Below are 17059 nucleotides of genomic sequence, written 5' to 3'. Positions count from 1 at the left end.
GACTACCGGTGAATGTATCGGCAGTGAGCTACAGACTGCCACGGCGCAGATTGTTTTCTTCTTTTTGTACTTAGCCTGTCTTTTACTCCCACCACATCAATCGGCTAGCTGTTCCAGAATTATTACTCTCTTCTTTCTGAAATACTCAGTGCAATTTATTCTTATTCGCAATATATACGATCGTCCCTTAAGTACTCGCAAAAGAAATGAGCATTCAGCAAATTGGTATATGAGGCTTTGCAAACACTTTGTAGAAATTGACTAACTGTACTAGTAAGTACAGATAATTTTATCTGTGGATTTTAACAAAGCTAAAGTAGGATGATGGATAAATCTTTCTAAAAGAGCCTAATATAAAATTTTATGAAAATTCTACTAGAAGTCGAGTTTTTACATGTGAACAGACATAATGGAGACAATGAGCACTTGCGATCGTAACAATGGCTAATCCCATCATTCCTGTTTAATTGTATAAAACATTATGGGAATCATATTGTCTCGGAACTTGATACTAGACAAATTTACTCCCAGGGGCTCATGTCTGGTGAGTATGGGCTTGGCACACCCAGGATCCTGAGCTGTATATCATCATTCTTTCCTTCTTAGTGATTCCTTTGTACTTCTCTCTTTCAAGGTAATAGGGAATTTTTTTTTTTTTTTTTTTGGCCGGTGCAGCATAAGCCTCATGCTTCCCTGCACCATATGGCTAAAAATAAAAATAAAATAATAATAATGTTGGACAGACAACTTGTGTAATCGAGACTCTTGCGTAATCTAATATTATTAGCGGGTTTCGATTACACCAGTTGTCTGTCCAACATGTCCTGCTAATCTGTGACAAAATCAACCGTAGTCCCCCACCTTCCGCGATGATGCAGCAAGTGGCATGATAGTTTTGCCATTGGGTATAACCACTAACTGTAATACACCACTATCGCATATTCGAATAACAACTATTTAAAAACAGGGGAGAGAGAGAGAGAGCTGGATTATACCACAGATTAGATAGCGAATGCATGATGTATTCAAGGCAAAAAATAGCAGTCTACTTTACACCGATATATTTTAGTTATTGACATCAGGTGGAGCTAATGTTTGACCATGCGTTGAGTGGCGGTAATGGTTGAAATTTTATTCTTATCTGTTGGTTAACAAAAATAATATTTAATGGTGTTTTTGAGATTATCAGTTATAAAGTTTTTGTTTTACTTATTTATCACTTTGGATTGCCTCACATAAATAGAATCTGTATGCGTTTTTTGAATTAGCAATGAATTATTTAAACACATGGTTTAAAAAAGAGGTAAGCCGTTTATTTGTTTGGTGAAAACTTTCTGGCTTGTGGAGACCGCTTTAACTTGCTTAGATAGAGCCTATTTAACCGTATTTAGTTCCGTCGTTGATGTTTTCCACTGGAACTCTCTCTCTGTCACGTGCGCGCACACACACACTCACAGAAATCGTTGCCTTATGTGGCATTGGCCAAATATCGTTGACGGAAAAATTTTTCGGTAAAAATTCAGATCTTGGGTACCCCTCTAAACTTTGACTAAAAGTTAGGAAGAAGGCAGTGATTGGCAAGGGCCACTCACTTCCCCCCCCTGCATTCCTAGGTTGACATGCCTAGGGTGTTTAACCCCCCCACTTGCCGATGTTTTAAAATCGGAAACTCGTTTTCCGATTTTAAAACAGCGGGATGAGGGGGATAAACACCCTACCAAAGCTAAGCCCCTCGACGCCACAAAACAATCACAAAGAAAACACATTCACAATAATCACTCAATCACAGAACTCGACAGTACACTCCGTTCTACGATCACACCCACTGCCGGGGACAAGTGGTTCCCAAATAATAATTTTAGCCTATTTTTATTTAGTGTTTCACTTGGTGATGAATAATTGGACGCTTCACGAATAGACGAGAAAATTGTGTAGAAAATGAAAGCTCAGACTTGACCATATTACAATAAATATACGTGCATCAGCTCAAAAAGAAAATGAATAAAGTAAAGTGGATTGTGAGGTATGATTTGTGGTACTGTGTTTCTAGATATGTACCTGTTTGACTGTTTATCTACGTAGTTTAACTTGTCATAAAAATGGGCGTTGTTTTATACAGCATCGTAACTGGCGCAAAATTTGGCAGACTGAGTGGCACCAATAAATGAGAATTTTCAGTTGAAGTAATAAGTATACTTTATGAAATGCAAAGCATTAATTGGATGCTATTAAATTGAGTTATTTTCCATCTTAGCACAGTCACAAAGAGTACTTTTCTTCTCTCACAATCAACAAGAACTCTGTAAGTGTTATATTAGCATTAGTAGTTACATATGATGCAAGAAAGCAAGCTTATACAGCATCAATCAGCAAAAAAAAAAAAAAAAAAATTCCCATTTCACCTTATCCATTCACTCCAAAAATTTGCTCTGTTCTTCCTTGAATATATTTAAGACATCAACTTCCACAACAGATGGAAGTTTGTTCCAGCAATCAACCACTCACTGGCTAAAGGCAAATTTCTGCACATATACAAAGGGTACTAGGAAAGTTTTGCAATATGATGCAACAATGAATCACAGGAAGCTGCTTGTTGCTGCATGTTGAGACATGTTCATACGTGCATAGTAGCCGCCGCGCCAAGTCGATGGGCTCAGTTATTCATTAGTAGTGAGAGTGTAAAGTGCTTGCGATGGCATCGTGGTCACGAAATGAGATAAGGACAGTTTTGCGGTATAATTTCGTGCGTGGTTTAACCATAGACCAGTGCTTAGAAGAAATGACTCTTGCACTAGATGATGATTGTCCACATCGTACAACGATATTCAGGTGGTATAGAGAATTCCAAAGGGGAAATTTCACTCTGGAGGATTCTGAGAGGCCGGGAAGGCCACGAACGTCAGTTACGGAGGAAAACGTTACTGCTGTGAGGAAAATGCTTGACGAAAACAGGCGAGTGACCTACCAACAGATAGAGGATACTTTGGGCCTAAATGCACCAGCAATTCGTTTGATTCTGCAAGATCATTTGCACGTGAAGAAACTTTGTTCTCTCTGGGTGCCGCATCAACTGACTGAAGAACAGATGACACGACGTGTGACTTGGTGCCGGGAGATGTTAAAAAAGTTTGATAAGGGACAATCTCGGTATGTGAACAACATCGTGACAGGTGACGAGACTTGGCTGTACTATTACGATCTGCCGACCAAGGCTCAAAACAAAGTTTGGGTCTTTGATGATGACGACACACCCGTAATTGTCAGAAAATCCCGATCTGTAAAGAAGAAAATGATAGCTGTATTTTTCAAATCGAGTGGAATTGTGGAATGTGTCGTTTTGGACACGCAGAAGATAGTCACAACTAAGTGGTATACTGAACAATGCCTGCCTAAAGTCATTGGATCTATGAAGAACCTGCGGCCAAAGTCAAGAATGGACACCTGGTACCTCCATCACGATAATGCTGCAGCTCACCGCGCCAAAGCCTGCACCGAATATTTGACCACGACAGGACTGAAACTTCTCGAGCACCCTCCCTACAGTCCAGACCTTGCTCCCTGCGACTTTGCACTGTTCCCGCATATGAAAATGAAGCTAAAAGGGAGGCGGTTTTCCAGTGATGAGGACCTTCTACGGGCTTGGGACAACGAGTGTGCTTTACTCCCTAGTGAAACTTGGCAGAACTGGTTTAAAGATTGGTTTCGGAGGATGGAGAGGTGTATTGAATGTAGAGGAAATTACTTTGAAAAAATTAAATAAACAAAGCTGTATTGCAAAACTTTCCTAGTACCCTTTGTATTCTGCAACTGTCTTTCCTCAATTTGAATTTATGCCACTCAATTATGAGGACCCTAGTTTCTTGTGTTCAAGGGAGGGATCACAGCAGGGCTAAAAAATATATAAAATTTTTACTGTTACATGATTAAAGCTTAATGATTCCCAGTAAACTGCTTTAGTTCCTTTTAGAAAATTCTGGAACTGCCCTTGTTTGTGTGCGTATAAAATTAAAAACTAAAATATACCATGTATCACTTACTTTACCATCAGAGACAGAGTGAGATTGTTATTTTTGATTCATTTCATGTTTACTATGGAGATGTTACAGCTTTGAGTGTATTAACACCTATCAGGAAAGAATCCTTTATCCAGTGCAGCTGTTCTGGTTAAGTACAGAATTAGCATTATCATTAGTTGAGGCATGTGATGCAAGAAAGCAAGCTTATACAGCATCAGCAAAAAAAAACCCTTCCCATTTCACCCATCCTGTCACTCCAAATGTTTGTCTAGTTCAGCCTTAAATTTATTTAAGCTATCAACTTCCACAACAGCAGATGGAAGTCTGTTCCAGCAATCAACTACCCATTGGTTAAAGGGAAACTTCCGCACATCTATTCTCCAACTGTTTTTTCTCAATTTGAATCTGTACTCCCTCAGGTTTTTAGTCTGAGCAAGCAGAAGTATCCCATCAGCATTGAGCCTGCTCAAACCATTCAAGGCCTTATACACCTCAATCAGATCGCCTTGCAGGTGCCCAGTATCTAGATGCTGCAACTTGCAGAACTTAAGCCTTTCTTTATAAGCACACCCCTCTGTTCCTCTCACCAATTTTGTTACACTTCTCTGTACTTGTTCTAGCAACTCTACATCCTTCCTAAAATGAGGCCTCCAGACCTGTATACAGTACTCAAGGTGTGGTGTGACCATTGCTTTATACAGAAGGATAATCACCTTGTCTCTGCTAGCAAAATTTCTATATATCATTGACAAAACTCCATGACCCCCTCTAGCAGTTCGTCTGAACTGCTCAGAGAACTTGATATGTGACTGCAAAATTATGTCCAGGTCTTTAATTCTCTACCTCCCTGAGTGTAGTACCACAGAGTTGGTATGTTTCTCTTGGATTACTGCTACTCATATGTAGTACTTTGCATTTGTCAATATTAAACTTCAGTTGTCACTTCTCAGCCCATCTGCCTCCAGATTATGGGTACTCCTCCACAGGAAGTGGCTTCTTTAGCTTGAATCCATCCTGAATTACTGGTGTAAACTAACTACCCTATTTTCACTAGCAGTGCCGGATTAAGGCATGGGCTAGCAGGGCCCTTGCCCAGGGTGCCAAATTTTACAAATCATGAATTAAAAAATATATATATCCATAGAAAAGGAGGCACTAAAAAATCTTTCTGCCTGTGGTGCAAAAATACCATGGTCCAGCACTGTACACTAGCCAAAAATGAAAGTCTGTTAAAAAAAACCCGCACCTCTTTTGTTTGAATCTGTCCCAAATTTGGAGATGCCCGCTACGTGGTGACAAGGTTTACCCATAATCTGGAGTTAAGCCCCAAACTGAAATGCCTTGCTTATAATTAATTAATACTGAATCATATTGTACAATTGACTGTATATAGTGTTTGGCAGTGGTAAAATGAACACCAATAATTATGAAATATAGTCCCAAAAAGTTGCACGCCATAGAGAAAAATAATATAGTGCTTTTTATTGTTCCTCTTCATTGTTCCAGGTTTAATTTTGAAAAGATGGAAAGAATTGCCATAATATATATGTTCAAAGAAATTTAATCTGATACACCCAGTGAATGGGGGTAGACGTGAAAAATTTTCTGAAACAGAATGTTCATTAATAAAAATCTTAATTTTAACGATTAGGTGCATATGTGACATTACTGATGCAGGTAATGAACTGACTGGCATTCTAGCATATTCCAGTCCACTCTGAGCCCTGTATGCTTAGATGACAGTTTCATGAAAACTGTGTCTATCATTGCCTCCCCCAGTGGTAGACCAAGAAGTGTTACTACCATTGAAAGTGCAATAGTTGTGTTTGGACACAACCCCAGATTTGAGTATGGGCTTTGCACACCCAGGGTCCTGAGCTGGATATCATCATTCTTCTCTTTCTTGGTGATTCCATTCTGCTTCTCTCTCTCTCTCTCTCTCTCACTCTCACTCAGGGTAACTCACAAATTTTTTTTTTTTTTTTTTTGGCTGGTGCAGCAAAACCTTCAGGCTTCCTTGCATCATATGGCTAATGATAATAATAATAATAAAAAAAAAATAATATTGTGGAGTGTCCATATAATTCTCTAAGGAAGTTGTCTTAATGATGTATCATTGACATCTGTATCAGTCTGTAATAAGTAATAAATTCCATTTGTATGACTTTATACAAGAGCATCATGGTGATGTGGACCATATTCACAGTTCTGTGAATGGTTTCTTTCACAAGATAAACATTGTTCAGTATATTTTAGTGACAAGGTCTTGTTTTATCTTAATGGTCATATCAGTAGACCAAATAGTTGTTCACCATTTTGGTCTGACATGACATGTATTCAACATGATTCGTGAGTAATGGTGTGAACAAGGATATTGGAGCGGCAGCTACTGGCAACCTATTTTTTGAGTGCTGTGACAGGCAAACCATATATGGCTATGTTGCAGAAATTCCATTTTCCTTTCCATGATGATATTGAATTAACGAAACCCATGGCTAGGATTGTGCACTGCCACACTGTTCACTTCCATCCGATGGTTCTCCTTGATGGAAAGTTTCCTAATAGGGTGTAAGCCACTTACTGTAATCATAAATAATATTATCATTCATGTAATGTTATCATTTTTCTGAAGTCCCGATCAGGCATATACTAATAAATAGAAAAAAAATTACTTTTATCATAATCAATACTTTGGTTTTTGTTATCTTTTTTTTTTTTTTTTTTGCTTTATTGCCCTTTATGCATGTGTAGAGGAAGTGATTACGTAACATCCCAATTTGTTCTTGAACTCAGACACATTGCATGTCTAGTTACTGCTGTTGCTGTGTACAGTTCATATGGTTGTCGATGTCTCTGCCCCTACCAACTTTCTCATCCTTTATTTTAATATTTTCTTTATTTTTAGTGGTTTGTTTGGATTTCTAGGAACATTATGACAGTTTCACTTTTATTGATGACTTTCTCAAAGAAAATAGTAGGTGATCAAATTAAAGTATTTTATACTGCTTGATACTAAAGTTTTCTTTCTGTTTACTTCCACCTTTTTTTGTGCATATTTCCACTCTGCAACAATAAACAAGACACAGAACAGCTGTATTCTTGTTTCACTAGTTATTGTTATCAATTAAGCTGCGTCCTGAAGTGATCACAATAAGTGGTGTTGCTGTAAAGGAATTGGAAGGTATAAGTCAGTTGAATGGTCATCTTGATTATCAAATCTGGCAATCATTCTTTTCTCCCTCTGGAGCAGTTGAAATCTGTTTTGTATTAGGATTGTTCAAGAACAATTGATGAACTACAGTAGAAAATCTTATCTGAATGTGCAAAATTCAATGAAGATGTTCTATTAAGCACACAACAACTGATGAGGGGTCATTTGTTGTGTGCCCTTGGAATCAGTGTTCGAAATTAAATTGTTGAATATTTAAAAAATCAGTTGTAATTTAGTATAAGAACGTAAACTGAACCACACATAAATGTTATTTTCTACCTTTCTTGATGCATGACATTTGGGACACCCTGTATATTTCAAAAGGTTAATCCAAAAGTGCTCATATATTTTAGTATGTGGTAGCATGTCCTTTTATATCATTAAATGCTTTAACTCGTACTGCCATTGAGTGTTTTAGATTTTGGTTCTCTCTGTAATCTAATTATTACCAAAAGCTATATGAGTCATTGTTTCAAATCATTCATATTTGATGGTGTAAAACTACAGTTGTATATTTCATTGTCCATCTGTTTCCAGGTATTCCATAGTATTTGCATTGGGGACTCTGTAGATCACAGGAGGAATGGAAATTTTTTGCTTCCATTTGTATATTGCTTTTGGCTAGGGCATGACATTTTATCTTGCAGGCAGTATTTGTTAAAATTTGAGATAGCCATTGTTAAAAAAATGGTGTGGGGTAGTCATTCTGTTCTACCAATTTTAATTCTTCATTTTAATATTTTCTTTCTTTATTTTTAATGGTTTGTATGGATTTTTAGAAACATTGACCATTTCACTTTTATTGATGACTTTATCAAAGAAAATAGTAGACCATCAAATTAAAGTATTTTATATTGCTTGATATTAAAGTTTTCTTTCTGTCCACTTATACCTTTTTATATGTGCGTCTAGCAAAGTTGAAATGTTTTTATGGACAGTACAGTCATTTCACCCAGGGCTGTAGTCCTGGGGGAGGTGTATTAGAGGGGGCTCAGACTCCTGTGGTACCTGAAAAAGACAGGTATCATTGGCCTTTGTTTCATAAACATCTTTGCCTGTTGTTTTTCTTTTAATGGAATCGATGTTTCTTTTTAATTGATATTTATCTAGCATGTTTCAGGTAGCCTGTTCTGTAAACTTTGTTATAGTCTAGTCATTCATTGTTCTTAATTCTGTTTATAAACATTTCGTGTTTCTGTGGTCATGTTCAGATTCGGGATAATTCAAAATAAAATAATTTTGAGGTGGGTTGAAAACCCTCAAGAACATTTGACTGCAATATTGCTACATGCGAATCCATATTCTCAGTGTTAACTAGAATAAATTAACCGTGAAGGCTATTAATGTGCTGCCAATGAATTGCTAAATTAGTTCTACTTGCATATGAGAAGGAACATACAAAAACCATTGATATGAACATCTTTTAAAGAAATTGAAGGATTAGAGAAACAGGTGTGGTGTCAGCTATTTCGAAATTTTTTTTTTTTGTAATTTGTATCATTGCCTAATGACCAGTCCTGTAGCTTGCATATGTATATTTATTATTGTGAAGCATTTTGTTTGTATAATAAATAATATTTTATTACTGCATTGGCAGCAGTAATCTTGATTATATTTTTGTTGTATTTTATGATTAAATAAATAATGGTTAATAAAAAAATAGAAATTTTTCTTTTAAAACGACTTCCTTAAACGTGCAGTAACCTGAAATTTATATCTGTCTATGGCTCTGGTTTCACTGCTTGTTATCTGTTTGGAGGTCTGGCTTGAGTGGAGAAATTTCTTAAAGGCTTCTTTACTTGGGGGTTATAGTTATTCAATCTCAAGCAGAGGTGCAGAATTTCTAGTCAAAGGTATTCTAGGTTTTTATCCTGTAAAACAGCCTGGGAACACATCTTTCTATAGACATGGTACACATCACCATTACAGAAGTATCCTATTGTAGTCTGGAGTAGGAGAGTATATTGTCTACTAATCTTGCTGCTATCAGCTGAAATGCTGGATACAAGTATTATTTTAAGAATTTAGTTGGGGGTCAGGGAAAATTAGATCTCTTCAACCTTTTACTAGATAATGTCCCAGACCATTTTTAACTTGTAGCCCAATGTTTAATGTTTGCCTGCAAGTGGGCAGGTTCTGGAATTAGTATTACTATTAGTAGTGTATGATGCAAGAAATCAAGCTTAAAAAGGCATCAGCCAAAAAAAAAAGAAAAAAAAAAAAAAGAATCCTTTCCACATGATCTCTCCATTTCCCTCCAATAGTTTGCCTAATTCTTCCTTGAATTTATTCAAACTACCAGCTTTCACAACAACAGCTGGAAATTTGTTCCTACAATCAACCACCCGCTAGCTGAAGGCAAACTTCTGCACATCTCTCCTGCAACTGTCCTTCCTCAATTTGAATTTATGCCCCCCTTGTATGTAGTCCGAACAAGAGGAGACACTATTAACATTGAGCTTGCTCACGTTCAAATCCTTAAACACCTCAGTCCAATCACCTTTAAGTGCTGAGTCACCAGATTCCACACTGAAGCCTTTCTTTGTAAGGCTACTCTTTTGTTCCCCTAAACAGTCTCATTATTCTTCTCTGCTGCACTTGTTCCAGCAGATCTATATCCTTCCTAAAATGGAACAATGGGATAGTCATCTCTTTATCCCTGCTAGCAAAATTTCTATATATTACTGACAAAACCCTTTTGGGCTGTCCTAGTGGCTTGTCTGCACTGCTCAGACAACTTCAATCTGACTGCATAGTTACCCCCATGACATGCTGATCGAGAGGTTGCTGCCACAGCTGACAAAAGATGTAAACTTCATTTTGTAGCAGAATGTGGCTCCACCACATTTCCATATGGAGAGGGTGCAAAAGTTTCTGAATGACAGTTATCCCTGTCACTGGATTGGCTGTGCTTCCCATGATGATAAACCTTTACTTCATTGGCCACCAAGATCACCTCACTCCTTTAGATTTTTATCTATAGAGTTTTGTAAAAGATTTGGCATTTGTGCCCGCCCCCGTCACTTTGCAAGAATTGCGAGGACATATCACTGCAAGGGTCACATGGGCTCATATTGAAGGACTGTAAGGTTACAGTTAAAACTTTGATATTTATGCTTTCATTTGATAGCTTTTTTTTTTTTTTTTTTTACAGAAAAATATGTAGTTACTGTACTTTCAAATGAACTGTCAGTTGTCAACAACATTTTGACTAACCCTGTATTTCGACCATTATATTTGTCATTATTTTTGAGCGAGAAAGTGTGTGTGTACATGAGGATATGCAAATATTTATTTTGCATACCATTGGTCAAAGTGATCTTGTCTTCCACAACTTTTGCCAAAAAAAAGTCAATATTTATGATGATAGACTACATGCAAATATTAATTTCACATTTTTTTCCTCCAAGAAATGAACTATTGCAAAATTTTAGTTATCTACCATTGGATAGTTGTAATAGTTAATTTCTTTTTTGGATATTTCCCACAAAAAGAAAATATTTCATTTAAAGACGATTAAAGCATAATATTTTTGATAGAAAATATAAAAATTACATCTTTTTCTTCAGACTTTCATTTAATTACGTTCTTTTTTCAAAGAGTAGTATGATTTTCAGAAATCAGTATTGCTGTTCTTTAAAAGAAAGGGCCACCCCACACAGTCAACAACTATTTCTCCATATCTCCCTATCCTCCTTTTCATATTTCCAAATTTACCATCCCCTTTCAATTCTTCTATCATACTTTTCTTCAGTCTCCCTCTGGGTCCCTTCCCTTCAACTTTTCTCTCCATTACATCCTTTCACTTTGCATCATGTGTCTAATCTGGTCTCTCTTCTGCATTCTGATTATTTGAGTCCTACAGTTCAGCTGCCTCTCTAAAAATCTGATTTTTCACTTTATCAACCCACTTTATCTTTTCTTTACCCACATTTCAAAACGTTCTGATCTTCTGATATCTTCCATACTCAAAATAGCTGTTTTTACTCAATAGAGGTTACCACACCTGTACCAGATTTTCTTACATAAATTCCTAATCCCCCACATATTCTCCTTCATTTCTCAGAAGTATTTTTACCCTTTGCTATTATTATTTCTTTACTGTTGTTTTCTTCTTAATTACCTGTACTCACTCACCTGTTCTATTCTCTCTTCTGCTGTTTTCAATATTTATCAATGATATTGATGAAGGTATATCAAGCTTAATGTCTAAGTTTGCAGATGATACAAAGGTTGGCAGGGTGGTTAATGACAGTCAGAGTGAGCTACTGCAAACAAATGGATGTCGATGAACTAATGAGACATATGGCAGAGAAGAAAAATGCATGGGATACATACAAATTAACACGTGACACAGAAGCCTATGATAGATACAGTTTGATCTGTAACCAAGTTACAAAGGAGGTTAGGCAGGCGAAGGCAGATTACGAGAAATCTTTGGCAAGGGATGCAAAGAAAAACAGCAAAGAGTTCTTTACTTATGTAAACTCTAGAAGGAAGGGGATGAATCAGATCGGTCCACTTGATATCGATGGGTCAACTGTTGATGATCCTGCTCAGGTAGCTAACAAACTAAATGAATATTTTGCATTGACATTCACACATGAGGAGTTATTCAGCAAGGGGAATGCCAGAGGTGTATTCAACTCTGGCAGTAAGCTAGAGAATCTTGTAATAACTGAGAGTAAAGTGGAGGTGAAATTGTTGAAGATAAACACAAGAAAGGCACCTGGGGTGGATGGGATCTATCCAGTTATATTAAAGGAGGCAGCAAAGGAAGTAAGCAAACCCTTAGCCATAATTATGAGAGCTTCCTTGGACTCAGGGGAGGTACCCATAGACTGGAGATGTGCAAATGTGACCCCAATTCACAAAGGAGGATCAAAGGCTGACACAAGTAATTATAGACCTGTGAGTTTAACTTCTGTTCCAGGAAAAGTAATGGAGGCACTGATTAAAGAAGCACTGCAGGATCATCTAGACAAGACTTCAGTTATAGCTCGGACACAGCATGGTTTTGTTAAGGGGAAGTCTTGCCTGACCAATTTGATTGGATACTATGATGCAGTCACAAAAGAACTGGATGCAGGGAATAACTTTGATATTATATACTTGGATCTTAGAAAGGTGTTTGATATTAGAAAGGTGGATCTTAGAAAGGTGTTTGATAGCAATTTGTGCAGCAGTCTTCCATGTTGCACATGGAAGACTGCTGCACAAATTGGAGCAGTGTGGCATTGGAGGCAAATTGCTGCTATGGATAAAGGGGTGGTCGAGGGGGAGAAGACAGAGTGGTAATCAATGGACACTGCTCATCATGGACTAATGTTACCAGTGGAGTCCCTCAGGGTTCAGTGTTGGGTCCATTATTGTTTTCTGTATTTATAAATGATATTGATGATGGTATATCAAGCTTAATGTCCAAGTTTGCCGACGATACGAAGGTTGGCAGGGTTGTCAAGGACACTACTGACACTATGCTGCTGCAACAGGATCCGGAAAGGTTGAGCAGATGGACTGAGAGGTGGCAAATGAAGTTTAACATTGACAAATGTTTAGTACTACATATGGGAAACAGCAACCCCAGAGCAACGTATCAACTCTGTGGTACTACACTGACAGTGGTAGAGAATGAAAGGGACCTGGGGGTGGTTTTGCAGGCAGATATGAAGTTCTCTGAGCAGTGCAGACGGGCTGCAAGAGTAACTCATGGTGTATTGTCAATGATATATAGGAATTTTTCTAGCAGGGATAAGGAGGTGATTATTCCCTTGTATAAGGCAATGGTCAGACCACACCTAGAGTACTGTATACAGGTCTGGAGGCCTCATTTCAAGAAGGATGTAGAGCTGCTGGAACGAGTACAGAGAAAGGCAACAAGATTAGTGAATGGAACCAAGGGGTGCTCTTACAAAAAAAGGCTTAAGTTTTGCAAATTACAGTGTCTGGAGACTAGGCACCGGCGAGGTGATCTGATAGAGGTGTATAAAGCCTTGAATGGTTTGAGCATGCTCAATGCTGATGGGATTCTTCCTCTTGCTCAGAAAAATCACCTGAGAGGGCATAAATTCAAATTGAGGAAAGACAGATGTAGGATAGACATGCGGAAATTTGCCTTTAGGCAGTGGGTGGTTGGTTCGTGGAACAGACTTCCATCCCTTGTCGTGGAAGTTGATAGCCTAAATAAGTTTAAGGCTCAGCTGGACAGGTATTTCGAATGAACAGAGGGGTGAAGTGGAAGCGGTTTTTTTTTTTTTTTTTGGCTGATGCTGCATAAGCTTGCTTTCTTGCGTCAGATGCCTCTACTAATGCTAAATGCTAAACAAGATCTAGGAAAATTGGGTCGTTGGGCTGTGAAATGGCAGTTGAAGTTTAACATTGACACATGCATACACAAGGATGTAGATCTGCTGGAATGGGTGCAGAGAAGGGGAATCAGATTGGTGAAGGGAACAAAAAGGGTGCTCTTACCTAGAAAGGCTTCAGTTCTGCAAATTGCAGCATCTTGAGAGTAGGCATCGGTTGAGGTGTTTAAAGCACCTCAAGTTTATTGCAGCATCTTGAGAGTAGGCACTGATTGAGGTGTTTAAAGCCTTGAATTGATTGAGTAAGCTGAATGTTAATGGTATTCCTCTACTTACTGAGACTACATACATGAGGGCATAAATTCAAGTTGAGGAAGGATGGATCCTCAACGGATCGGTGAACGTTTTTTTTGGCTGATGCTATATAAGCTTGCTTTCTTGCATCATTTGCCCTTGTTACTACTATTACTACTATTTCAATATTTAACTCTCACTTTTCTTTTCCAACTTTTGTAATCTCTGATGTCTCAATGTTTATTCTCACTTAAATGTTCTGTGCAGGTATATTAAGAAATGGAAATTGATGATGTAATGAGCACTTCAACCTGCATGGAGTATAATCAGATTATTCTCAGATCATGGTACTTCCTGTACTATTTCTTCAGTGATTGTAATGAAATGAAGTCATAATTTACTAGTGATGCTATCACCGAAGAAGTGGTACTGGAAGTACCATGAAATATCTGAGAATAAATCTAATTCTTTTGTAAGAAATTAAAGCAGATTGAAGTGCTCATTATTTCACGAATTTCTATTTATTCTCACTGCAAATCTATGAACTTTTCTTTGACCTATTAACCATTAACCAATTTCTGTAAACTTTCAGCAGAATCAGCCACTGATACCATATTTGCAAATCTAACACGCACTGTAACCTTCCTCCCATCTTCATCCCATACAATTCTCTCTCATCTGTATTTCCTTTATGAAATGTCTCTTTAACCAATTATTTTATATATATATTAAATAAAGTCAGGGACAGATAACTCCCCTGTTCTACACCTTTTCCTATCGCTACATGTTCGGTGTTACCTTGGCCTATGAATCATTCTTCTGTCCTAGTCCACTCCTATCTTTTCCAGTATATTCAGGAATTTAACCCAACCTTATCAAAAGCTTTCTCTAAACCTATAAATTATAGACATACATACATTATTTGTTCACATCCTTTCTGTTAACATCATTGTTATGTCTATTGAATCCTTTGTTTTCCTTTTGCCCCTCCTAAAACTAAGCTGTCCTCTGGGAGAGCGGAGCAAGGGATGCAATGTGTGATGAGTATTATAGTTTGTTATTTGAATGTAATATAAAACCTGTTGATGAACTTGCTAAATTTATATTTTCTATGTAATATTACTATTCCTAAGTCAGGGATTAACTCACCTTGCACAAGCATGCCAGTATGATTGCATGCATTTTGGGAAATTGGAACCTGGTCATCCTGGCTATGTATCCTGTTATGCATTTTTCAGTTGGAGTTTTTTGACCAGACTACTGCTGCATATTGCTGACTCATTTTGTGAACTACTTTTAAGATTTGTGTGATTTTTCATACTGTTTTTCATATTTTTTAATTTAATCTTGCATAAGTTGAGTAATAAACTTTGTTCTTGCATTATATTTTAATTATTGAAAAAAGTAATATTTATAATGTGAAAATTATTGTATTTTTATAAATCATGTTAATAAAAGGACAATTTAATAGGTGTTTATCCCAAGATGTGTAATCGGTATATTGTGGACATTGCTGTGCCAAATCTCGTGCTGCCAATTATTTGTGCTTATTACTCATATTGTCACTTGGCCTCCTCTTTATACTTTGCAAGGTAAGAAAGTTTTCATTTTGATACATGTATTCTTACTAAATCATTGTGGCTATTCATAAACAGTATACACCCCCACTCTACTCCACACACTGAATTTAACTAACACATAAAGAGATTTCTTTTCTGTTGTTACTAGCAATGCCATGCACAATGTGTATGCTGACCATCCTCATGCTTAAAGCATAATAAAGTTAACTGGCTTCCTGCCACCACATTCCATTTTATATGGTGCACATTCTGTTTTATATCAGTTTTATATATAGTAGACGAAAACCGCTGCAACTGCCACCTTTTCTATGGTCATGTATGGGACAGGACCATCAGTTATATATTTGATGTTTGTCATACCAGTTGATCATTCTGCATTCTTTTTCTTTGAGTATAGTGGTGGAGGGGAAGCATCAGTAGTGCATTGGTTTTTAGTATATGTATTTCTGAATATTTCCCACTTTCTGGTTTTTGTGTTTTTTATTTTTATTCATTTATATTTTCATGAATTTCTTTAAACATCCATGAGCAAAAAGGATAATTTGTGAAGCATACCAAACTAATTGCATATTTGCAGAAAAAAAAATAAAACAACATAAAAAATAGTGATAGTTAAATTATCAAGAAATCCAAGGTGACAGGACATTTGTGGAGATTGGAGATTTCATGTCTGCAGATCCCAGCAATCAGTTTTAAGGACAGTTTTTTACTATATAAATATATACTAAATTACAAGATGCAATCAAGTCAGAGATCCAGGAAAGCTGACTAAAGGTGTTTTGTTTAATCAGACAGTGCACTTGTTCATACATCTATTGCCATAGATGTAGTTCATCAGGCTGGATATGAATTGTTTATCCTGATCACCATAGTCACCAGAACTAGTCCTGACCGATTTCCTCATAGTCTGCAAATTAAAAACCAACTTGTCTTGAAGGAAATGGAGAAGGAAGAGGAATATGGGTCAGATGATGAAGTGATAGCAGCCGCACTTCATCATCTGGACCTCATCAGGACCTTCAAGAAGGCAACTACAAAACTGTGATCATGAATTTGGAGTATAGCTGGAAAAAGTGAGGGTTACAAGGAGACTACATCAAAAAATAGTGTAAAGTCAACATATAATAAGTTTGATAGAAACTCATCAAGCAACTCATTTTGGGAATGAGACTATAGGTGTGAAGACGTAGACATCTGGATCTGCTGCAAACAGATAAGTTTTCTTAGAAATTTTATAGTATTTTGATTAGTTAACATATTAATTTGTGTTTTACAAATAGATTAAATAGGCTTAATAGTGTTTGTTAGCTTATTTTTTGAATTTAGCTAGTGATTTTGCAAGTTACAACTAGCTACTCATACCTTTATTGTATCGGAGTTTTGGCGGGAATATCGTAGCACATAACCAGTGGTACAGAAGAATAGTAGGGTTTTAATTGTAATAAACGAGTATTTTGAAGGTTTTAATCACTTTTTGGGCATATATCTTTTGTATTTAGCTAAGGATTTAACATTGCGATCATTACGGTATAGCGTAACTTGATAGCGTATATCTCGAACTTGATAGCTAAGGTATAACGGAAAACTATATAGTGAAATACCTATCGCTGCATTAGCTTAGTATAGCATTGTACAGTCAAGTATGGTATAGTC

General features: G+C 37.0%; 1 protein-coding gene across 1 annotated transcript in view; it reads left to right on the top strand.

Annotated features, from left to right (window-relative positions):
• Nucleotides 1–1116: 1116 nt before the first annotated feature.
• Ndc1 (Nuclear division cycle 1) overlaps nucleotides 1117–17059 on the top strand; it is a 113242-nt gene continuing 97299 nt past the window's right edge. The window contains exons 1-2 of the mRNA XM_090380447.1: nucleotides 1117–1303; nucleotides 15298–15418. Coding sequence (XP_090236573.1) covers nucleotides 1271–1303; nucleotides 15298–15418 — 154 coding nt within the window. The 5' untranslated portion in view covers nucleotides 1117–1270. The remainder of the gene's footprint in view (nucleotides 1304–15297; nucleotides 15419–17059) is intronic.

Source organism: Mastigoproctus giganteus, chromosome 8 (assembly GCF_048544385.1).
Source record: "Mastigoproctus giganteus isolate SK-2022 chromosome 8, ASM4854438v1, whole genome shotgun sequence".
In the NCBI taxonomy this organism is placed as follows: Eukaryota; Metazoa; Arthropoda; class Arachnida; order Uropygi; family Thelyphonidae; genus Mastigoproctus; species Mastigoproctus giganteus.
The sequence above is the reverse complement of the archived record's forward strand: the minus strand, read 5'-3'. Positions and strand labels throughout refer to the sequence as shown.